The 26,484-nt window shown below is 34.3% G+C and overlaps 1 protein-coding gene across 1 annotated transcript in view; it reads right to left on the bottom strand.

The window, feature by feature from the left end:
* Positions 1-1,168: 1,168 nt before the first annotated feature.
* TBC1D15 (TBC1 domain family member 15) overlaps positions 1,169-26,484 on the bottom strand; it is a 63,733-nt gene continuing 38,417 nt past the window's right edge. The window contains exons 11-19 of the mRNA XM_023740840.1: positions 26,390-26,484; positions 25,289-25,383; positions 16,081-16,197; positions 10,679-10,779; positions 6,806-6,905; positions 6,302-6,399; positions 4,109-4,225; positions 3,493-3,579; positions 1,169-2,495 (exon numbers count right to left, since the gene is read on the bottom strand). The exon at positions 26,390-26,484 is cut by the window's right edge and continues 3 nt beyond it. Coding sequence (XP_023596608.1) covers positions 2,274-2,495; positions 3,493-3,579; positions 4,109-4,225; positions 6,302-6,399; positions 6,806-6,905; positions 10,679-10,779; positions 16,081-16,197; positions 25,289-25,383; positions 26,390-26,484 — 1,032 coding nt within the window. The 3' untranslated portion in view covers positions 1,169-2,273. The remainder of the gene's footprint in view (positions 2,496-3,492; positions 3,580-4,108; positions 4,226-6,301; positions 6,400-6,805; positions 6,906-10,678; positions 10,780-16,080; positions 16,198-25,288; positions 25,384-26,389) is intronic.

Below are 26,484 nucleotides of genomic sequence, written 5' to 3'. Positions count from 1 at the left end.
CAGCAAGAATCAGTCACTGTTTCCCAAGGCTGATGTTTCCTCACTGTTCAAAAAAGCTTTAGTCTCTAATCATCAAGACTGAAGTTCCCAACATTAAAGATATGGAGAATCCTAGACACATGACACAATCAAAACGGGGAAGATCTTACATAGAAAGAAGCTTCCAACAGACTCATACCCGAATTGAAAGTACTTCTAAAGGTTAAATCAGAAACTATCTGAATTCTGACAACTTTAAATATCAATAATATTGCACATAGTATTTTTACATGTCATAAGGGTGCGACAATGCATCTTATAAACACCGAAACAAATCTTAAAAAACAAATACACCTGAACTATTTATTTTTCCAATCTCAATGGCTCAAGTTTACGTAGTTATTTGCCGACTGGATTTTGTGAACTCTGATCAGGACTTTAGCACTGTATTACTATCACTTCCACATCAAAAATGTGTAGATACAAATGTAAACTGTTTCATAAAAATTGTTTTAATAAGTAGTTTTAAAAGAAAAGTTGACAGAAGTTCAACTTACTAAATGTATTAAGATTTTCTAAAAACTCCAAAGTAGATATCACATTACGTAGTGGAAAAAATTCACAAAAAGCCACTGTCCAGGAAGAACAAGGAGGACATCAAGATGTTCTAAACAATTTCCTGAATCACAGGAAATGAAAGACTGGAGATGCGGAGTTTTTGATCAGTTTACTTTTTTTTTTTCCTGAATAGGCTTACTCATTATTAACTGATGAAAGATAACACACATAAAATATTAAAAACTAAAATCTAAGGTTCTACTGTCATGACCGTCAGTTAATGCTCAACTAGGGAAAAGAGTTCATTCAGTTTCCTAACTTTCTGAAAAAAACGCCTACTAGCCATTTTAGAACTGCGTAACTTTTCCTTTATACTATTCGCATCAATTGTGGTGAGTTGTTTTACGAAATCTGATAATTATACCCTTCAAGGCAACACTGCCCATTTTCATGCTGATAAATTTTTTTCAGTTATACAAAGCATCATGTTTCTTTCTCATTCTCACAACTCATTCAAATGTATTTTTAATCACATAAATATATGAGATACAATGAGATCCACACTGGATTTGTTTTATCTGATGAAGAACTAGCAAACTACTTCTAAGTATAATTTAACTGAAAACACTACTTCGACTTCAAATTTATTTTAATGATGTGTACAGAGTTAACAAATTACAATTAAAACGGAATCAGTTATGTTAATTCCACATAACTTAAAATCATGCAACACTGCATGGTAAAAACAAGAGCTTTGTTCATATACAAAAAAGTATTATTTGAACTTGTAATATCTTGAAATTTTTGACGTAAGTATTTTTCAAAGAAGATTTTATAAAAATTTAAAGGCCTGATCAGTTAATGCACTATTAGGAAATAAAATAAACATTATTAGTAAAGTAAAGTTACAAGCAATTAATTTTAAAATTATACCAGGTACAGGGTTGAATGTATTCTCATGAAATATATGTTTGGTTAAGAAAATAGTTTTGAAAAAGATCTCGTATTGAAGCTATGTATTAATTTCGTCAAGTCAGATTTTATAAATCAATAGTCAAGTTTATTCAGTTAAAGAAAATATGCCTATCCTTTCTTATATTCATAAATAAGTAGCTATATATAGTCTTTATACACAAGTGAAGAAAAAAGTTCAACGTAAAAAATACGCTGCCAATCCACGTATGGTTGAAATAATTTTTTATCTAGACATTAAATTGCTTTGATGACAATGTCCAAATTTAAATCACATTCAACCAGCAAAAATATTTAGGCTGAGTACTTTTGTAAACAATAGAGAAAAACAATTCATTTTATTTTTCAATTTTGTCACTGGGTAACAATTTACTTCTTAGCTTAGAAAGCTACAGAAAGGTTCAATATTTAATTCAATCAAATCCAAACCCCACTAAGCTTAGAGTAAACAAAGTGAATGTTTTTCAAAGTGCATAATTTCCAACTCATCCACTTGTAATATTATCCAATTCCAGTTCATCAGCAATAAAATATACTTGGCTATAAAAATACTAAGGAATGTTACTGAAAAGGAAAGGCTATTTGGTAGAAGTAAATACAAAAATAATTAGTTTAAATCTTTGTAAAGCTTTAATGCAAGAACATCACAGTACACTTTCTTTCCATAAACCTTAAAGCATGATCAATACCAAGATTTTCAATTTCCATCTTTCAAGTACTTAAAAATAGTTGCAACGAAGTGTCTCTTCAAAAACTAAGAATGATCATGCAGGTGTTAATCTGCTGACATTTGGGGACACTGATATCTGTGGTGGGTTGTCATCTCTGGATCCACTGGCAGCAAGTAGAGGCAAGGAGTTACTGTGAAATGCAGGTGTAGGACAACTAGTCATGCCAACATTTTCATCTTCACCAATATCTGAATCTGGCGTTGGAACTTCACTGTTCTGAAGCCCCAGGATCTCACAAACAGCTTGTGGCAATTCCTGGATACGGAAAATCAAAGACAAAACCAACATTCATTATAGAGGAAAAATACTCACAAGGTAAATACTTTCTATTTAAGACTATATTAATTCCAGAATCTCAATATTTGTTCTAACACTGTAATTGTCACGTACCCTCTCACACCTTCCTTTCTCCACCCTAACTGAAATCCTAAAATAGCTCAAAAAGCCACATTTTTTATTAAGTAGTTCCCTGATCTTCTCTTCTAAATTAATCACTCTCCAGTCCACGCTACCCCACAGTTTTCTAATATTCAGCATTTATCTCCTTTTGTTTTTACTATCTTATTTATATCATCTTTCACTCAACAGAAGTTCCTTAAAAGAAATTCTCACTGACATGTTTTCAACAGAGTAGCTATCAAATAAATGTTTGCAAAACTGAACCAAAATAACTACTTAGATATATGAACAAATGACAGAAATACCAAGTAAGAATTCTCATTAAAAATGCAAAAGCCAAAATACATCAAAAGTATAATGATTTAGTTTGAATTCAGATCATACTACATCAAATTTACCTTGTTTCAGAAATAATTAAGAGCTTGAGTAATACAAATGTAATGACATAAACTAAATACTACTACCCATTTAATTATTTCTGGTTAGCCTCTATCTTTATTTGGGGATACAGCCTATTTTAATAAGAGTTCCTATTCTGTATTCACTAATTGGGTAATATATCAATGCTTAAGTGCTACAGCTTCTTCACTCGTCTTGGAAATATTCTCATTACTTTTGCCATTTTGCCTTATTATTAGATGCTTCCTATCTGGCATAATTAGTCAACTGTTTTCAATTAAGTGCTATAAATCTATAATGGTAAACAAAATGCTAGCCAATGCTTTGTCTGCCCTCCACTTGTTAAAACTTCCATTTATTTTACTTCTAAGAAGAAAAATCTTTCTTGATCTCAATCCACCAAAAACAAGCAAGCAAACAAAAAAACCTTGTAATTATTTAAAGCATTTTATACCTTGCATTTTGCCATCTGTAGAGAAATTGCTTCTGCCTTGCAAAGTACATCTTCCACATCAATTTTCATGGACAATTCATTGATATGCTAAAATGCATCAATAAAATAAAATGATAATCTAAAACCAAAAGCACTATTATATTTTACTATATAAACAATGAATTACCAGTTATGTTTCACTGCAGCTAAAACCCTTAAAATAAAAATATTCACATACTACAAACAAACAGGAAATTCAATATATCTCTCATCAGATTATTTCAACTTTTAAAGCTAAAGAATAGCTAATAAGCTTATGGAACATTAAATCCAGCAGCTGTCAAGTGTCCTATTTCACAGTTATAAGCAAAAGACAATTATTTTTTAAATAACTAAATTACATAAAAGAGTATATGCTGAATTTTCCTTTCTTCTTAATTAGCTAGGTAAAAATAACTGGCCAATACTTACCTGTTCAACTGTCATTCTCAGAAAGTCGATCCTAGCACTAAATGTTATTGATGCAATTTAAGTTACTCAAGGGATTCAATAAAGCTCCAGGAAATGTTCTATACATCACTGCTATCAAATAGAGGAAAGGGCTAAATATTAAAATCTAAATTAAAGGAATAGCTACCTTAAGTATTTCATTAAAGCCATAATGCTTTTCCATTATTTGCTGCTTTTCTGATTCCAGAATAGCACAACAGAGAAGAAGATGGAAATTTTTACATGGTAGTTCAGTCCACATCACCTATAAAAAATAGAACTACTTAGTAAACTTTATCAATTCTAAAATTATCTTCCTCATAGATACAATGCTGAACTCATAATGATTTCTATACAGAGCAGAGGTTGCCTACTTTGGGTTGTCCACTGTTTTTCTAGTTAAGCAATAAGGGAAAGGGGAATCTTACCTTTAACTACAAAGTAACTAACATCAAAATCTAACATTATGTGAACATGATGAATTCCAAAAATGGCTCTTTAGATAATTACAAAAAGCAAATCATGGAGCCTAACCAATATGATAACTTATTAACTAAAGAACCACAGCCATGAGATTAAGGTGTAAACGGGATAGCTCTAGGGCTAGACGTATTTTCAGTATTTTTCTTAATTTTAGTTTCTCACTTTTAATCAACTTTAGTTCCTAAAAAAAAAAATAAGCTAAGTCCTGGAAATAAAAAAAGATTCAGTTATACAGTGCATGGAATTAAAAATACCCAAAGTAAGCCCAATTACATTCTAAGTATGTAAAACCTTTACATCGTATTATATAACTGAGAGTATCCTTGACTATGACAAAAAGTGAATCAATTACCCAAAATGTCATGTATAAAATGTTTGACCAGTGGTTATACTTCTTCTTAAGTATAAGTAATACCCTCAAATATAAGACTGTATTGTTCCCCTGGTAGTGTGCCTAAGAATATCTTCTCTGGAAAGATAAAAAGATCTACATAAACAACACTATTAAAGCACATCCTAAATGTTTTTACTTCTTACACCAAGAGTAAATCAAATTGAATAATTTTTATTTTAATTACAATGCAATGGAATAAAAGCTTCAATTTATTTGGCAAACACAGATTGAGGAGTTAATTCTAGCTATGTAGTAACAGGAGCCCTGGTGGCACTATGGTTAGGCATTTGGCTGCTAACCAAAAGGTCGGCAGTTCAAATGCACCAGCTGCTCCTTGGAAATTCTAATGGAGCAGTTCTAATATTCTCAGTCTATCTTTTAAAAAAGAAGTTGAGGTACTAATTTAACATCATTGACAAATATTAAAATACGCCAGGTAGAGAACATGTGAATTTTACTTCTAATTTCAGGACAGAGGAAGTGAGCACAAAACAAAGATCCTCCTCTAAGGGTAGCACAGTCACCAACAATACAGGGGAGAATCTACGGGAATCAATTCCCAACTGTAAAAGCCTCAGCAGGCACTGAGGTCCCACTGTATATAAGTCTGTTTATTATCCATCCTTTCCTTGGGAGAATTTCTGTCACCCTTTAGTTAATATATAAAGATAAGGCAGCAACCACTCACTATACAAATATTTCATTTTAAAAGCACACTGATCTGTTAACCTAACAATTAACTGATACTTGAGGAAAAAATAATAATTTTCTGTTTTTCATCAAGAGTCGACCTGGGTGCAAAATGGAACATGAGAATATATACCAAAAACATGGTAACGGATTTCCTCTAGAGTAGAGAGAGGGTAATGGAACTAGGGTGGTGATTAAAGAAGACATTAGCTATACCATTTAATCTTTTTTTCCTTGAAAAAAAGAAAACCAGAAGCAAATATAGCAAAATGTTGCTATATATTAAATCTGGATGGTGTGATGTTTGTTTTATTATTCCAGTAGTTTGCTCTAGCTTAAATTTCTTTTAAAACATAACTGAGCTGACTCCTAATACCTCAGACTGCAGGCCAGTTAAAGTGTCATCTCAACTGACTGGCCGGTCAAAAAATTCCTTGAACTCTGAATACAATCTATATGAGAATGTGGTGCAGCCTCATGTAAAGTCAAGTCTTCCAAGGAAAGAACACAGGCAGCAGATGGTCTAGAGAACTGGTTCTGGAATACCTCTTGGCCCCAAATCTCAAAGAGAGTTGTGATTTGCAGAAAGAAGCTCCAAAAGCCCAGATATTTAGTTCAAGATCATTAATTTTTAAGAAGAGACCACAAATCCATCAGAATTTTGGAACATACTTGTCTTAGAAATTTCAGTTAGACTATAACAATCCATTTATACTCCATAGAATATTTTTTCCATAGTAAAGATTACATTTATATAATAATTTAAGAACTTACTTCCCATAATCGAAGAATATCTAGAAAACTAAATTCCCTTTTAAATCTGATTAAAAGCCACCTGAAGCAAAAATAAAGATATCCAGAGTCCTGAGATTCTACACAGAAAGAAGAAAAAAAAAAAATTTATAAACGTATACATACACATACATATATATGTGAGTTTTATATACATATAAAACTTACTCTTATGTTAATTATGTCAGAATACAGTGACCTATCTCAAGCTCAAATTTTTCCATGCATATGAGGCTATTAGAAGTCCTATATATTTAATTGCCATTTACTACTAATTCAAGGAAACAATGCAAATTTACAGGCTAATTTCTTTTAAAAAACACCAAATAACAAAGAATAATTATACAAAGATAGTTTAATCACACACTTTTACTTCTCAGAGGAACCCAGGCAACAGCAGTAGAGTATACCTGTTTTTAAGAGTACCTTATGTTTTTTTCTGTGTATTACCCTACAATTTGCTGGGTATAATTTGGATTTACTTACCTAAGTAACTACAAAAGCCACTGTCCAACAATCGAAGTAAGGTACTTAGCTGAATTAGCTGGGTTTTCATGCCTTGTATTTGTTCTTCAAAATTTTGATGCTTTAAAAGTAAATAATAATAATTATTTTACAGTACATAATCACTGATAACTAAAAGATGATGTCTAAGGACAAATGTTAGACTGGCTATGCTAAAAAATTACTAATCAAAAAGTTAAGGCAACATTAAAAAGGGGAAAAAAAGAGAAAGAACTCTTGGTCTCAAACTAAGGGCTACTTTTTGCCTCGATTCATTCGATTTAGAAAAAGAAGAAACCAGGGATAGCTGCTATAGATTGATATGTTTATTTCTTACATAGCATAAGAGACTGGGTGAAAGGAACATGCATTTGGGAAATAAACATTCATCAAATTATTCCCATTGATAAATATTTCTTTAAACTGCTCTATGAAATAAAATTAGTTTTAGCTTTAACATGTATCTCATTTTAAAGAATGAATTAACTAGTTCCTTCTTATGCTTAATGACACTAGGGAGTCTGTGAGGTAAAAACCATATTCATGACAACACTAACATATTATTTGCATTTTGCACTGTAATTCTCTCACAAGTGTTCAGCGGAGTTTTTCAAAGGCTATATGATGTGTGATACCGCAAGACTAAAATCCAGCTGTTTCCAATTAAAGCACACATTGAAGAGACTGCAAAATGTAAAAACAATGCTTCTTCTCAGTAAATTTTTCTCATTTTAGAAGCTATTTTTTCATTAAAAAAAAAGTTACGTATGTTAACATATAATAGGTTTATTGTTATTTTTAATGAATTAATAAATAAAATTTCTCAGTTTTAATTTTAAATATGATAAACAACAACAGATATAATCCACATAAACAAAAGCTCTCTGGAGTTCTCAATAATGTTTGAGAGTATGAAGAGACCCCAAGGCCACAAAGTTTAAGAACTGCTGTAGTTTACATGTTTTAAACAATCCTCAAAGTTAAGTAGATTCCCAACCAAAACACAAGGGAAGGGGGAAGGGGTGCAACAAAACATGTTAGAAAGGGTTTTTAGATGATTCTGACCCCCACTGCCCTAACCCTTATGAAAAGCCTTACAACAGTATCGCCTCCCTCATACTTCTTTTTTCATTTTAGAGTACAATAATAGTGCTTTATTAAAAGTATCTATCTGATTACAAATCAATTCATTCTTGGTGAAAAAACATTTTAAAGGCTACTAATACTCAGTAAACTGGTTTCTCTTTAATGAGTAAAGAACTAGTTTAATAGACTAATACAAGCCATTGTGATAAAGATTCTCCACATTTACCACATGGACCTGTAGAGGCAGGGCAAAATTAACTCTTTGGTTAAAGGGATAATTTTTGTTGTGATGTAGCCAAAGGCTAGAGTTGGTATGGAGTACCAACATGGAACAGCCATTGCTACTCATTCTGCCATTAAAAAAAGCACCCCCAGAATGACAGACGCCAACCTGAGAAAAGTGGTTATTCCTAAAGAATGGGAAATGGGACTGACAATAGCTCACAAAGAGCTTCAGCTGTATCTATAAATATACATGTGTGAAGATTATATAGAGAGAGGAGGAGGAGGCAGGAGAATGAAGGAAGGGAGGAACTAACACTGTATGACAAAACTGACGGTGGGTGTAAGAGAGTTCATCAGATCTATAATTCATGAAGATTTCCATAAAAAAGACATAATAAGCCTATGCCTAGCACTACATTAGAAGTGAATAAGTATCAATGAAAATAAATGTATGGACATTAAGTTCAACCACTACAAAAGTAGTAAAAACTTACATGAAGTAAAGCTATAAATAAAAGACAAGGAATTAAGCAACAGCAGCACAAATTTAAGGAAACTGAAACAACAGCAATACCATGAAAAATAATCGTAAAGATTATTTTGAATGTCATGTACTGCCCTTTCACTCAAATATTATGGGGAAAAAATGTTACTAGACAATATACTAAAAAGAGACCTTTTTAGAGTAAAGACTGGAAAAATCCCCCAGACAATCCTTAATGGAAAAAGGCTAATACAGAGAACATTTATTGTGAAAAAAAAAAATAGTGATAAAATTGACTTCATACACAAAAATGGCAAATACTGTAAAGTCTTTATTACAGATGTTCAGAAAGTGGTCTTTACATTTGAGACCTAAATATGCAGTGCATACACGCACACATGTATGTAGGCATGCATGCATGAATGTATGTATGTATTTGGCATTATACACCAATATACTTGAACATGCCAATATTGGCTCAGTTTTACTGAAAATTTGTTTTAAGAAACTAAATTCAGTATGTTCATGTTAATATTGTTTTAGAATAACTACTGTATAAGTGGAGGTCTAAATAAAGCACTGGGGAAAGATTCAAATGTTTATTCTACAAAAATCTGTTCAACAACAACCTCAGGTCAAGCATTAGGAAAACTGTGGTATGCTACCAATGGAACAAAGACACAATCCCTTTATCGAAGAACTACTACCTTTAGTGGGAAGAGGATAAACAACTAAAACACAAAGAAGGCAGACAACAGTTTCTATATAATTAGTATCAGTTGTACAGACCACTATAACAAATGTCTCAGGTTTCTACGGCACCTGGGAATAACTGGAACTAAGAAGGCAGGCAAATGAATCCATCAAAAAAGAAAAACTATGATATTATCAGATTACTGAAACTGACAATCCTTATAAATAATCCCAAAACATTAATTTATGGAAAAGGACTAAATAATTTGAATATTTATTAATTTAACAGTAAAAGAACATTTTAAACAATCAAAATTTATCAGATATACATTTTGAAAAAGACTAGGAGAAGCGAGGATGAGTTGGAACCATGGAGAAGGGACCTGATGAGGGAATAGACCAGAGGGAAAAACTGGAAGGGAAAGAAAAATAGAGCAAAGGGGAAAGAACAGAAGTAAAGAAATATAAAAAGAGTACCATTTGCAAATTTCACATTTGTATCCCAAAAACAGTGAGTAAAACCCAGTGTTTAAACAGCGAAACATTTTAAATGATTATGGATTCAAAATCTTTATCCCCCTGTAAGCAAGCCATTTCAATATCCAACTTCAATGTCCAGCATCAAGTATATGAGTGTTATTCTGAAAAAGCACAGTGACCTACGTAGTCAGGGCTTTGGATATCATATGCCTTTAGCCCTCTGCCTTTTCTTCTTTCCAGCAGATTACCTGAGAAGACTTTTCTAGTTTATTTCTCTGTTAATACTCTCTCTCAAAGATATATCAATGATAATAGATAAAATGTTCTTTGTATTAATATGTATACACAGACATAGTTCAACTCTACTAAGCACATGCTTCTGGGAAAATAACAGTGAGTTACTAAGAAAGCATCAGGGTTACATACAGTTCAAACACATCTGGAGAAAAATCAGTTACTGTAATGACAAAATCCAAAATGTTCACAATAGGTAAGGATATTACTTGGCATGACTAAGCTTTATCTTTGAAACAGTCTGAAACAGATGACATGAAAGTTCAACTACTTTATAAGAACTGAATCCATCTATTTCATCAATATTTTATAATGACTCATGGCTCTTCTGTAGAACACAAAATATTTACTGATATTAAATCCTGATTACTTCTGTACTGCAGGCACTATCTACTTTTTGTATTAAAAATCATGCCAGTATTTCTAAGTCTTGAAAAAAGCTATTTAAGAAGAAAGAAAACAAGAGACATGAAGTAATTTTCTTTTACATACCATCATATATGGCTAAATATAAAAATCAATCTTATATGCTAAGATTATACAAATGAAATTTCAAAATTAGTTTGAATAAAGAAAGGAACTCTTGTTCTTACCATTTGGTCCATGTAGGATGCAAAGCACCAAAAGGCATCCACTTCATTTTCCATCACATATAAAAGAGGGGAAAGTATGTCACTCATTCCTTGCACATATCCTAAGAACAGAAAAAAAATAATTAAAAAAACAATGACGTCTCTGAAAAACTAAGCTTTATGTATCCTTTTGTGTATATCACTACCATTTCACTTCAAATTACATCTTTTTTGGTTTGGGAAACTGGTGGGTACTGATGTTCATCAAGAAAAGAAAATAAGGAAGAGGAAATCTAGCAATCAAGTGAGTAAAACTCAAAGATTTGAGAAGGAATAGTCAGAGAGGTAAGGGGATAAAAATCAAGGGAAAAGAGTACTGCAAAAGTCAAGGGGAAGAAAGTTGCAAGAAGACCACAGTGGTCAATAGTACCAAACTGCCATTAAAATAAGAACTGAAAAGGGTCCAGTTGCTTTAGCAACCAGACCTTTGTAATCTAAACAACAAAAAAAAAACTACAGACAAAATTATTTACGTCTTTTAAATAGTCATAACTATGGCTTTCTCTCTTTTCTTTCTTGTTACTCTATACCCAACCAATGCTAGCAACTGCGTTTAATCTAGTCAGTATTTTGTACCTAAAGCTACCACTCTAACTACCTTCTCTTGATGCTGTTATAATTTTTCAACTGTGACACTAATGAAAGCATTAGATTTTTTTTTTTTTTTTAAAAGGAAAGTTAACAAATTAGGCCCCTCACTTAAAAACAAACAAAAAGTCCTGGTCTTGATTTTCACCTAAACATGTCAAGGTTCTTGTTTTTTAACTCCATCTTATAAAATTCTAAATTTTCTTGATTGGTTTACAAACGGATTTCAAACTTATGACACAGATTCTTGAACCAATAAATGGATAAGAATTCATACTAGGCTTTTCACTTAAACATTCTCATTCACTTTGGTAACTTTTGTACATTTATTAAATTTACATAAATATTTTTCCAACAGTAGCTTGGGAGGTCTGTGCAAAATATGGTCTCTCATTTGTAGATCCAAAGCTTGCATTCTTATCATTCACCAAAATCTATTTACACTGAAGCCATTTAAAGAGCATATATTAAAAAGTTGGGGTGAAGGCATTTCTCTTAGAAATGATACACAATTCCACATCATTCTTCCTATTTTGGAAGAAACTTAAAAAATGACCTCAGGAAGCATGTAAACCACAATCTCTTGAGAAAACTCAGATTAAACAAAAAATAAAGAGGCATTCAAATCTCCTCAGCAACCCCTTACACATAAAGGCATAGCTCAATTTGCTATGAGCCTCTGCCTCATCATCTACTCCTGTATCTTTTCACAGAGTCCACATCAAGCTCACTATGTTTATACTACACCCTGTAGAAAAGTGTAGTTCTACTCATATTAGCACAGAAGGACACTTGGGTCCCATGGAAGGTATTCAATTACTACAGTATATGATAATAGCATTACCAACACATTTAAAGAGAACAGCTGAACAAAATGGCATGTGACATAGTATCTAAACGAAGCATTTCTACAAATTTATGTAGATGTTTTTTAAAATAATGCAGATTTTTCAGAAAAGAATAAGCAGGTTGGATAAAAGACTAAATTGTTATCAGAACTTAACTACATGGCACTGACACAGTGAAATCAATGGCAAATATAAAGACTAAACCAATTAAAGCATGAAGGAAATATGATTTGAATTTAACAAAGTATAAACGAGAACCATTTACTGGGTCTGACTGCATATATTCTATGATAGCAATATTTCAAAGTATGCTATTCAAAAGATTTACAAAGCACCTTTCCTCTGTTTAAAAAAAAAAGGTCTTTTATTATAAAATTATAATGAATAAAAATTTCTAAGAAGCTAATTTAATCCTTTAAGTCTTCAGCTTTCATATGAGATCACTACTATATTTCGTAAGTTTTAGTGAAGCAAGTAGTCAAATTAATCTTCATACTGTGGTTGCTTTTAATCTATTTTACTTAATACATGCTCTTCTGTGGGGTATGTCATGGGTTGTGGGGGTGGAATTAATGCACAAATTCTTTTAATTAAAGAAAGATTAAAGTTACTGAAATTAGCATTCAGTGACACTTGGATTCTGCCTCAGTGCTGACTGATGCACATCTTAATCAGTACTACTACTATTTCTGAAGTAGTTCCTAAAATTATTTTCGTAGCAAATTTGTTTCAGCGGAGAGGTATGAGAACATGAATACTCATTACCATCCTAACGTATACTTTCTTATACTGAAAAGAAAAATTTGATGCCACATATAGGTCAATTTTCTGGGTAAGCTTGTTTCCTTGAGTACCAAATTTAAAAAAGAAACAAGTCTTTAGGGTTGAAAATCATTTTTAAAAACATCAGGATCTCCTGTCCTCTTATATACAGTATTTTAAACATCATTTAACCTTTTATTGATTATTTAGGATCATCATTATGAACGTACACTTCAAAAAAAGACACTGCCCACAGAAACTTCCTGAAGTCTACATTTTGCACTAACTAAATGGAGTTGGGTGCTACAAACGGTTAATGTGTGTGATGGTTAAGACTGTGTGTCAACTTGGGTGGTCCATGATTCTAAGTGTTTATATGTGATCACTCCCATGACTGAATATGCTGTGAGTAGCCAATCAGATGAAAGGGAGTTCCTTGGGGGTGTGGTCTGAATCTGAATATAAGCAGACGTTCTAGCTTTTTGCTCACTCTGGATCCTGTGGCTGCCTTCTGTCATCTCACCTCTGGTACTTGGGACTTGAGCTGTCAGCTTAGCTGCCGAACTTGGGATTCGTCAATCTTCACAGCCTGTGAGTGGAGCCCTGCTTTCTGACCTGCCGATCTTGGGTTCGCTAGCTCCTGCAGCTCCGTGAATCAGAAGAAACCTTGCAGTCTTGGCCGCCGATCTTGGAATTCATCAACCTTCACAGCCTGTGAGTGGGAGCCCTGCTCTCTGACCTACCAATCTTGGGCTCACCAGCTTCTGCGGCTGCATGAACTGGGAAAGGCCTCTACCCTGAACCATGGACTTGGGACGTTCTAGCTTCTACAATCACATGAGCTGTTTCCTTGATATAAATCTCTCTATATATATATTTATATGCTTTACTGGTTTTGCTTCTCTAGAGAACCCAGCCTAAGACAATGTGCTTGGCTGCTAACCCAAAGACTGGAGGTTTGAGGCCACCAGACACATCTCAGTAGAAAGGCCTGGTGATCTACTTCTGAAAACTAAGCCACTGAAAACCCTATGGAACACAGTTCTACTCTGACACACATAGGGTTGCCATGAGTTGGAATCAATTTGACGGCAACTAGTTATTTATTAACTAACTAAAAGTTACTCTTACCAAATTTCTTCTACTTCTGACAATTTTTGTTTCTTTTCTCCCTATTTGAGATTGTATTCAATGTAAATACACCTACACCTCACCTAAAGAATAAGAAGTCAAACAACTCAATATAATAGAATCATGCATAAAACAGAATAAATTTGCAGCCCAGGTAGCTCTGCTATGTAAAGGGCAAGAAATTTGGTCCACTACTTTCCAAAAACTATCTTCACTTCTCAAAAGGCCAGTTAATTTGTGAGAACCTTGCTATTTTTCAGAAAATTCTTGAATAACCTTTAGAAAGAGTGTGGGGTTAGTATGGACAAATGGAGATGGCAAGCTATCCAATCATCTGGTTTGGGGCTATGCCTTGAAAAAACTGAGCATTCAAGAATCTCTGCTAGAAAATACGCATTAATTCCTATCTCAAAAATTATCATCTGAGAGAACAAGACAATATCTCCTGTACCCGAGGACAGTGGTCCTATTCCCTACAGTGGTAACAGATACTTAAATGACAATGGGTTGGGGTGTTGAAGACGTGGAGGTAAGAACGCCAATTATTTACTACTTGTGTGACCTTGAATCACTCTCTGAATCAATATAACCTTATTCATAAAGCGGGGATTATTTCCCTATCTTCTTCATAAAGCTGCTATTAGAATTAAAATAAAATCAAATCAAGTATGACAGCACTCTGTAACCTGAAAAGCATTCCTTCAGTGATTCAATCTGAGCCTCACTACAGGTGTGGTAAACAGGATTGGCTGCATTTTACATTTTAAAGAGAAATTTGTGACTTTCAATATACTGTCACTAAAGAGGCTGCTACCTCAAGATCCACAACAGAGTTTACATCTTCTCCAACTTACATGTAAGAAGCCAAGAAAAATTTATCTGGCAACAGATCTCAGTCTTGCCCTCTTTATGATTTTAAAGCCAGATTGTCAGGGAAAGGGACTTAAGGATGGCTGAAAATGTGGCTTCCACCCTGGCGAAAATGTACTTATTGATCAATAGCTACAGTAAAGAAAATATTCCCATAATCCAAGGTTCATTTGGGTTTTATGTGCTGAGTATCCGATCATCACCAAAAGATGCCTTAAGCTCTATTAAAGTAATCTGAAAGGCTGCCAGAAGCAGAAAACATCTATTTCCACGTACCCTAGACAATTATCTGCATTGCTAGTCTTAAAATATGGTTCAACTCAATTCCCTAATCAATCCGGTATTTTTCTTCACATGGGAGAAAGCCTATCAAAGGTTCCCAATTCTTCTCAGTTCATGGCATCCGTAATGTCTCCATAATTTTTTCCAAGGCCTCCTGAGGCCCAGAGAAATAACTAACAAGCCCTGGTAGCACAATGGTTAAACGCTTGGCTGCTAACTGAAAAGTCGGCAGTTTGAACCCACCAGCAGCTCCATGGGAGAAAAGACCTGGCAATCGGCTCCTGTAAAGATTACAGCCTAGGAAACCCTACTGCAGTTCCACTCTGTCTTAAAGTGTTACTACAAGTCAGAATTGACTCAATGGCACCCAATAACAACAGGTCTGAACAGGTTAATAAGTATTTATGTCCTATGGACTTAGCATCTGCTGGTCACTGCACTACTTCTCAAACCTTGGAATAAGGCTGGACACCACTATCTTCATTTCCAGTTCCTCATTTACTTTCATACAGTACTTGCTTATCATAGCAAGCCCAAAACCCAGCTTTGCAAAGATATAACTTTACTAAAAGGAATGTAGTGCTCTCATGTTGAAACCCTAAACTACTTCAGCTAGTAGTCAGAGCAGTGTACTACAGATGTCAATATATTTCACTTAAAAGTTTAAAATTCCAGGGGGCTCTTGTGAATTTGTTGGGGCATCCTTGGGCCTCTCAGCACAATTTGACAATGACAGCCTTAGAAGTTTCCAGTCTCCTGTGTAACAGCCCTTATAAAAACTAGGTCACAGATCTATTACATACGTCTAACTGGTTGATAAAATCGAATTATAAAATAAATATATATAAATCTTTTTAAATTAATACTTTAAGGAGAACTTACCTAAATCAAAATCATACATACAGTAGGTCATCAAAATGTCATGAAGCAAAATCAACCCTGGATTATCTTGGCCTTCATAAAACTTGTTCGTTCGATCTGTTCTGTTAACATCTTTTTCTAAAGTAGGAAATCACATATTTGAAAATCTTTCAAAAAACAGATTTTTACAAAACTCACATCTTATAAATAGAGGATTATTTTTCTTGCTATTAATTTTACTCCCTTGACAAGCTTTACCTAATGAAAGAAAAAAATTCATCAAATTCCATTTCAGATATACAATAAAGTAACCTTCTTGAGTATTTTTTAAAAATCTGTTCACCTCCTTATGGGCAGATTTTAAAATATTCTTCAGTTTTTATCTAAACATAGAAGCCTTTTAATTGAATGGTAGAAAATATTTTCAATGAATTAAAAGCAACACTAAGTAATAATAATTCACATTAGTTAGCAATAAAAATGCCAGTCATCAGCGCAAGTGACAGGCAGTGTTACTTGAAAACAGTAATGAAAAAGCTACTATGCAATCAAGTGTAATCAAAGAGATTTGTTTCATTCATAACTGCTTCATTCATTAAGAATTATCAACATCTTTGTCATGTTCCATAATCATCTCAAGATAAATTACTTCCTTATTCTCATATATACATCATTCAGTTTAGATATTATTATAAGCAATTTATTTTAATTTTGAAAAATAGAAATCCACACTTTACTTGGAAGTGATTTCATGACATTAAGGAAGAAAAGATTTGAAAATATCACCATGAGTATTATCCAAAGTTATATCAACAACTGAATTCACAAACATTGATGCCTATTAAGTGTATCTTGTTGTTAAAGACTTTTCAGCTAGAAAGGGATTCCCCAAACTTGAATTCCTCAATAAATTAGCAAGAAATAACTTAAACTCCAAATGATCAATATACTCTAAATCAATTCTATTTAAAACGTATAACTGTACACTCCCCTCCCCATTAAACTAAGTTAATTGTACACCCCTCTTCCCCTTAAACTAAGTAATTCGAAAACATTCTCAAAGCTAGTTGTAAAGAGGTAACACGAGTAGTTTAGATTCCATAAGGGTATTTTTTTACATTATTAGAACACTACTCTAGCTTTCTGTTAAGAAATACTGCATATGATTTAATAAAAGTAAGCATATATCTACAGAACTGTAGATAGATTTTTCAAACAAATATACAAAAACACATACCAAAAAAAATTCACACTATAAACGTAAAATTTCATTTAAAAATATCAAAATGTTCCAATCTAGTTTAATACTTGATAAAGGGGTCCATAACAAGTTAATTTTTTTTTTAAGGTAAGCACAATTTAGTTAATGTCCACACAGAATACTGGGGTCAACAGATTATTTTAAACATGGTAAAAAGTTGTTTACACCCTCATGAACTACCAGTATTTCTTTCTTCTCTTATATTTAGTAAGGAGAAGGCAGGCAGAAAACAAAAAGGGGTCAAAAATGATATATAATAATGAGGGCAGTGTTATAAGGGAGGGAGTCCTGGTGGTAAAAACAGTTTAGCAGTTGACTACTGGCCAAAAGTTTGGCAGTTTGACTCCACTCAGAGGTGTCTCAAAACAAAGGCTGGTGATCTGCTTCCAAAAGGTCACAACCTTGAAATTTCTGTGGATCAATTCTACTCTGAAAACATGGGTCGCCATGAGTTGGAAACAAGTCAACGCCAACAACAACATTATAAGGGAACTATTTCTAGAAAGAAAATAAGTACTTAAGTTTTAAAAAAGAGAGCCCTGGTTTAATACAACTCCCCATCTAACTTGATATAGCTACAAGAGGCAAAGAGACTGAAGAAAAACCACGATGCTGAATGATCCCAGCTTATAATCACCATCACTAACCTCAAAACCTGTTGCCATAGCGTGTAAAAGGGAAATGGGGAGAGTGCTGACACACTGCAAGCATTGCAACCAATGTTACATAACAATCTGTATATAATTTTTTTTAACGAGACACTAATTTGCATTGTAAACTTCTACCTAAAACACAATTAAAACAAAAAAAAGGAAAATGGGAAAAAATAAATTCACAGGACACCCAAATATCCAATAAATGTATGAAAATATGTTCAAACACATTAGAAATTAAACCAGAAAACTAAACCCATTGCCATCAAGCCAATTCCTACTCATAGTGACCCTATAAGACAGAGTAGAACTGCCCCATAGGGTTTCCAAGGAGCACCTGGTAGATTCAAACTGCTGACCTTTTGGTTGGCAGCCAAGCTCTAAACCACTGCACCACCAGGGCTCCTCACTAACCTCAAGTGGGCCTGGCAATCATGCTCTATTTCCCTCATCCGTTTAGTCTCCTTTTTCATATAACTATCTTACATCTTCTCTCTCCTCAAGCCTCCAGCACCCTCCCCTACATTCTCTCAGATGAGGATCTTTCTTCGTATTTCACAGAAAAAATGGCAGCTATTCAAAGAGAATTTCCACAGGTTCCCACTACTGTAACCACATAACTGTATCTGTACCCATATAGTCTCCCTTCTCTCCTATCAGTATAAAACAAGCTTCCATGATCTTGGCTGAGACCGACCCTCCCTTGTGTATAAGATCAATCCCTACTTGGCTACCAAGCACTTTGCTCCAGTAGTTCTTGTCTCCCTCTCCAGGTTCATCAAATTTTCCTCTCTACTGGATCATTCCCATCAGCCTTCAACCATATTGTTTCCTTTTATCATCACAGAAACTTTTCTTAACCCCACTTTGCCCTCTAATTGCTGTCCTATTTCTCTCCAACCTTTCAGAGCAAAACTCCTCGAAAAACTGTATAAATTGTGTTCCTCTCTTCCCATTTCCCTCTTGAACTCACTCTAATCAAGTTGTCACATCCATCCCATTTACCAAAACTCTTCTTTATCAAAATCCCCAAGGATCTCATTACTCTATGTAATGGTCAATCTGGGTTTTCACCTTACTTGACATCTCAGCAACATTTGATCCAGGTGAAATGCTTTCATTCGACTTCTAAGACATCACACTTTCAATTTTTCTTCCTTCTCTCTGCCTGCTCCTTCTCAGTCTCCTTTGCTGATTTTTCTTAATTTTTCCTATATATAAGGTAAAGTGTCTCAGGGCTTAGTTCTCGGACCTCTTCTAACTGTATTCACTCCCTTGACAATTTCATCTGGTTTTGTACTATCTATACGCTGATAATAGCCCCAATCCCTCCCCTGAATTCCTGTCTTATTATCTACCTCCTACTCAACATATTCACTTGTGGACATCCAATATGCATCTCAAACTTAACATGTCCAAAACTTCCAAATATTCCCTTCCAAACTTGCTTTTCTTAAAGTCTTTCTCCTCTTAGTAAACAGCAACTCCATTCTTCCAGATCCTCAGCCTAAAGTCTTGAAGTCATCCTTGAGTCTTTGCTTCTTCTCTCATGTGACACTGAGTCATCAGTTAATCCTCAAAAAAAACACGTAGAAACCAGCAATCAGATCTCCCAATGACTCACTCCACCTCTAACCCTGACTCACTCCACTCTAGCACACTGGCCTTCTTGCTCTTCTTCAAACATGCAGAGGTCCTCAGGCAGAAACAACACTACACCTTGTTGCTCTCCTCTAAACAGAATGTCCTTCACCCAAAAGCTGAATGGCACACTTCCTTGTTTCTTCAAGTCTTTATTCAAATATCAAGCACTCAATCACTACTTCCTGGGTCAAGCAGCCCTCATCTCTCATCTGAATTACTGCAATAGCCTCAAATCGTCTTTCTACTTCCACCCTTGTCCTCCTTCAGCTATTCTTCAGACAGCAGCCAAAGTGGTCTTGTTAAAACTTAAGTCTGATCAAGTCACTCTTCTACTCAAAATACTCCAGTGGCTTCCATCTCACTCAGATAAAATCCCAAGTCTTTACAATGACCTGCGAGGCTCTATGTGATCTGCACCTACCCTTCCACCAACGTTTCCTCTCTGACTGCATCAGTTCCTATACTCTACCCCAACTCACCCCACTACTGTCACCCACCTCTTAGCTGTACTTCTACCGTGCAAAGGTCCTAAGGTGGAAACACGTCTAGCACGTGCTGTTCCTTTCTCCATGGAATGTCTTTCATCCAGATACCTGCAGAACTCACTCTCTCCTTTTTCAAGTCTCTACTCAAATATCACCTTCTTGATAAAAGCCTTTCCAGTCACCCAAGTTAAAACTGCAACACTGCACACAAACTTCCTAACCTCCTTCTCTACCTTATTTTTCTATTTAGCAACTATCACTAACAAACCACGTTACTTATTTTGTTTACTGTCTGTTCTTCCCCACAGGAATATAATCTCTTTGAGGGCAAGAATTTTGTCTGTTTTGTTCACTGATGAATCCCCAATGCCTAGAGAAGAGCCTAGTATATAATAGGCAACCAGTAAGTATTTATTAAATGAATTAAGGTTTAAAATAATGTGACTGTCAAAAAGATCTCTTAGAACCACTACTCTAAAGACTGGATTCCTGGGCCTCCTTATCTGTCTCTATTTTTCCCCCTAGGTGATGCTATCTATTCCCATGGATATTTACACTAATAGCACCAAGATTTCTATCTCCTATCCAGACCACTCCAGGCTACTAAACTATCACTTAACGTTCCATTTGTATGTCTCACCTTAGGGTGTATATATCTAACACCTAATTCTATTTTCACCATTCCCCACTCTCATCTCAGTAAGTGGTACTAACAACTGCCCAGTTTCTCAAGTCAAGAAACTGAGCCCAATCCTTGATTCTTCTCTTTCTCCTTCACACCCTACATGTAATACATCAGAAAGTTTTGTTGATTCTATCACCAAAATAAAACCTGAACCCATCTACTTCTCTATAGCTCCACTACTACTATCTCTTGCTTGGACTCCTTCCAACATCCTAATTGGTCTCCCTGTTTCTATTCTTACCTTGATTCAATCCATTTTCCATAACAAAATGATCTAAATATATAAATATGTCCTTACTTAAAATGCCCCAATAGTTTCTCATCATACTTAAAAGTAAAATCCAAAAAGCTAAGGCATAATCTACAAGACCTAAATACAGCTTATCTGCATAGATTTTTGTTTTCAATAAAGTATGATTTATACCCCAAAAAGCCCAAATTTTTTCAATAATCTTTTTTGGAAAAATGTCTTACAGAAAAAGAATGCTTTAAAATCAACTTATTATATGCACTTCTACTTGCAGAAAGCACGGTATAGGTGAAAGACCACTTTCTACTTGTAGACAGCATGGTATATATAGGTGAAAGACCACCCAATTAAGAATTAGATTTGAGTATGAGTCCGGGCTATGGTATTAACTAGATAGATGACCTAAGGAAAGTTACTAGACATTTCTGGGCTTCAATTTTATCATCTGCTAAAAATGAGCAGATTAAAGTACAACTCAATTCAAACTATGTTATAGGGATTAAAACATCTTAATTTTTCCTCCAATCTCCTGAAAAGAGTTAGAATAGGACACAGAAAAAGTTGAGAAGATACGATCCATCATCACTACTGCTTGATGTTTAAAGAGAAGGGGGTATGGCATGTGAGAAAAAAAGGCTTAAAATACTGGAATAGCTGATCTCTAAGATCTCTTCCAGTTCAATGTCCAAACAGAAAAAATACATTTATGTCCACTATCATTTTCCTTACTGAAACTAAAGTATCAGGGGGCTTTAGTTGGAAACTTCAGATAACTCTAATTCAGGACCCCCAACCTTTTGACTTAAGCCAAGGAAATGCACGGTTTTTTCTGGTAAAATTCATTTTTCAGAAAAATAAAATTTTCGATCAAAAGTACTGTTACCACATATAAAGAAAATGTTCTACATTCTACCCTGGTGAGTAGCATTTGGGGTCTTAAAAACCTGTGAGCAGCCATCTACAATACTCCACTGGTCTCACCCCTTTGGGAGCAAGGGAGAATGAAGAAAACAAGATACAAGGGAAAGATTAGTCCAAAGCACTAATGGACCACAACTACCACGGCCTCCACCAGACTGAATCCAGTACAACTAGATGGTGCCCAGCTACCACCACAAACTGCTCTGACAGGGATCACAACAGAGGGTCCTGGACAGAGCTGGAGAAAAATGTAGAACAAAATTCTAAATCACAAAAAAAGACTAGACTTACTGACCTGGCAGAGACTGGAGAAACCCCGAGAGTACGGCCCCTGGACACCCTTCTAGCTAAGTAATGAAGTCACTCCTGAGGTTCACCATTCAGCCAAAGATTAGACAGCCCCATGAAACAAAACGAGACTAACGGGGCACAACAGTCCAGGGACAAGGACTACAAGGCAGGAGGGGACAGGAAAGCTGGTAATAGGGAACCCAAGGTTGAGAAGGGACAGTGTTGACATGTCATGGGGTTGTTAATCACTGTCATAAAACAATATGTGTACTGTTTAATGAGAAACTATTTGTTCTGTAAACCTTCATCTAAAGTACAATAAAAAAAAACAAAAAAAGTACCGTTACCAAAAAGATCTCAGCATTTGTCTTTATGTATACAAAAGCTACAAATCCGTCTGTTATGTTGGGTTTTCCAAATATAACTTAGAGAATTTTTCTTCCATGGAAGGGGGTTGGTGGCAATAGCGGTGGTGGCAGTGCATCCCTCTATCTTTACTTCTGAAACTACAGATATACAAATGCAAATACAACATAAGAATTTCAAAAATAAACCCCGCTGTTCTCCACAGCTATCCTAAAACTATGTAGAGGCAGTGTAACAAGATAGTCAAGAGCATTAAAACTAGGTTCTATACTTATTAACTGTGTGACCTTGGCCAAGTCATTTATGTTCTCAATGCTTCAGTTTTCTCATCTATTAAATAGAAATTATATTCAGGAAATGAAGTGATTTGGCAAATAGGGATACTTGTACTATATCTAACTTATAGAGTTCTAAGATTATGCATAGTACATGTTACATAGCAAGTGCTAACTTGTATTTTTTTCTACTACATTTACTATTACTAACATTATCTTTTCAACTTCTTCTACTATATTCCTATAATCACTCCTCTTATTACCAAGAAGAAAACCAAAGTATAACCTTAAAACTACCTTTTTTCAAAATGAGACATTCACTGAGTTAACACAAATAATTCAACAAAATAGATTTGTACGTAAAGAAACATAAGGAAAAAGCAACCTGCATGGCGCTCTGCATGGAATAACTCTTCAATTCACTTTCTAGGCCCGAGTTATCCCTCTAAAGGTACCACATCAACATGTGAATGAATTCAACCACTCTCAGGCACTTGCTGAATTCTCCTTTTAGCTGTTAAGCATTTTCTGAAGTTAAAAAAGGGCAAACTTTTAAAAGTGGAAATTTTATTTAATAAAAATGCTCTAAATTATAAGTTTATTAGAAGTACCCATATTGGATGATAGTATCTTATTTTTGTATAAAAATAAAATTTTTTATTCATTATTTCATTCGAGGTTTAAGTGTTAAGGGAAACGAGAAAAACGAAGTTTAAAGGAGTTAAATGATTTGTCCATGGACACAAGGTTAAGAAGTAGAGCACAGATTAAAACCTAACTCCTTCTGATATCATAAGTCTACTTATCTTTGCACTGAAATATTCTCCTGTTTTATTAATATAAAACTACTACCTGATTCCTCCCATTTGGATTCATGAGGCACATACATATACTCTGAATCCAAAAAGGAAAACAAACTTACTTTTTCCACTTTTCTCATTCTCAGATAAATTATCAGTCGTATTTTCAGTACTCAACATTCCTAAATGATACTGCTTACTGAACTGAAGCCTGTCAGGTAGAAATGCACCGCAGTAACTGTGCATTCCTAAAAATAGCGTAGTACCCTTCATGTATAGATGAGGGTACATTCTGAAGACTAATTTAATAATAATAATAAATTATATATGTTATAATACAATAAAAATATTATGATTATTATCCTTTCCTTCAATAACTTATTAACCTGATCCTTTTAGTAAGGGCCTGACAATCCAGCACCATTTGGAAATAAGTCTAATGCTTCTATGATAAAATTCTATCAAACCAATTAAAATATATTAAGCATCTCTTTATTAGGGATGCTTGATCATCTGAACTTATTTATCTAGTATATTCATTCACTGATGACAACAGGTGAATAGTTATTCTATTTTTCAAATGCTGATGAAAATTTACTCTATCTAGAGTCATCTATTTCATTAAAGATTTACACAGATGTATGTTTAAGAAGGTGTGGAGGGATATAAACCAAAGTCTATTAACCATAGTTATTTCTGGGTGATGGGAACAAAACTCATTTTTATTTTCTTTTTGCTCATCCTAATTTTTCTATAATAAACAAACTGCTTTATAATGAGGTGGTAAATAATAAGTGCTTTAAAATAAACTCTACAAGCAAATAAAGTTTAAACAATTTTTTTATTCACTTTTTGAAACTACTGCAAATTAAATATATCAGTGCTTATAAAGATACCGATTGAATTTACGGTTCTATCATAAGAGAAACAACCAGGAACATTAAACGCACATTCTGATGTACTTTCCACTTCTGATTTCTCTTTCGAGCACAAATTCTGTAGATGTATCGTCACTTCTTTAATCTTATTGTGCCAAAACAATCTGGGGAAATCTCAGCTTCCCTTCCCTGGGCACTTCAGACCACAGACACAAGTGCAGCCATTTCTCTCATCCCCATTTACCCAGAGCTAGGACAGCGGTCACCAGCCCTTTCTGTTTCTCAGGTTCCATAATCTGTTGAAATAACTTACAAACTGCAGGGAAAGGGCTATCTTTAGAAAGAAAAAGGATACAAACAGTACGGGGCGGGGGTCTCCTCCCAGAACTTCCATGCCCACAGGGAATACGCCTACTCTCTCTAAAACAGATGTTTACTTTCTCTACCCAGGAAGCTCCAGTGAGCCTCCGTCTTCCAAGGCCTTTTATTGGCTTCACATAGCCAAGACAGATGACATCATGCCTCCTAAGGCTTAGTTAGCCTTGGACCCCTAGGTGATCCCTCTTGGTCTGGTTGGCCCCTATTCATTGGCCTCAGGCGGCCTTGCTCTCAGGAACCAGGACCAAAGGCCAAACTGTCTACTGCAAAGGAATTCCACACCTTGCACTTATCATGAAGACTTAAATATACATCCCTCCAAAATTGTTAAGAAAAAGTTACCTATAAGACTTCTATAATCTCTTAACCTTGAATTTCTCCTCTCTTGTTCCTCGCTGACAGATTTCCACTGTAGTTTCATCCTGAAGTACTCATCACTAAAGAAGAAAACAATTTTACACCAAAAAAAGCTACTCGAACACTTTATTTTTAACATTTTGAGTTTTCTATAAGCAATATACCAAAAGCATTTATGATGCTAGTGGGATGCAAGTTTATCAACATGAGAATGAAATATTTAAAGTTACGATAATGAATGAAAACAAATGAAAAATAAAATCTTATGATGTCACAAAATTTATATCATAAACATTTATTTCAATTCCTAAAATCATACCTAAAATTATTCTAGTCATTAAATACTTTAACCACTAATGTTTTCTGAATAAATATAAATGTAATTTTTTAAAAATGTAACATAAGAGTTCATGCTTTCCAATCAGTATACTGTAGAAACGTATTAATATGAAAATGTCTTAGAGGGATCAGTAAACATGGTGAGAAGAGAAAGGATTGTCAGAGTGTGTGAGTATGCACAAATTGGCTGAGAGTGGCATAAAATCAAAGGCTAGACTGATGAACTGGGAACAAGAAGTGTACCTGGAAAAATGGTCTCTGTTTTTCTTTTCAAGTCTGAGAAATAAATAGAAACACTCTTCCAAAGAAACAATGAAGGACTAGTTCTATATTACAAGAGAACCAGGGAAATAATTTAAAAGTAATTAACTTAAATAGCAAATTCACTTCTAATGAGCCATTTTTATAATTCCATAAATTGTAAGACTGAATCAAGATGAATGAGATATATTTAAAAATCTATGCCTAAAAAATTAGCTATCTTTCAAGTACGCGAAAGGCTTGTACAAGGAGATTGAAATTTTTGACCATCTTTTCACACGTTCACCAACATGTGGTCCTTCTAATGTGTTTCTGGTTTGAAATAATTACAGAACTCATTTTTTTTTTTTAAGTTAAAAAGAGGAAAATAAAAATATCTACCCATTCTCTAGTCTATTCCAAATCCTCATCTAGAAATTCCACACTAATTTGTATGAGTGAGTTACTTGAATTTCTTTGATGAATACGTCAAAGACTATTACTTACGTTTTTTGTTTTTGTAATTGAGTTCTTTCCTCCTTAGTACTATCCCAAGGAAAATAACCCAGAAGAAATTTCCAGGCTTGCTTTCTCAATGCATG

Source organism: Trichechus manatus, unplaced genomic scaffold (genome assembly GCF_000243295.1).
Source record: "Trichechus manatus latirostris isolate Lorelei unplaced genomic scaffold, TriManLat1.0 scaffold00164, whole genome shotgun sequence".
Taxonomy (NCBI): Eukaryota; Metazoa; Chordata; class Mammalia; order Sirenia; family Trichechidae; genus Trichechus; species Trichechus manatus.
Note: the sequence above shows the minus strand (reverse complement) of the source record. Positions and strands in the feature narration are given on the sequence as shown.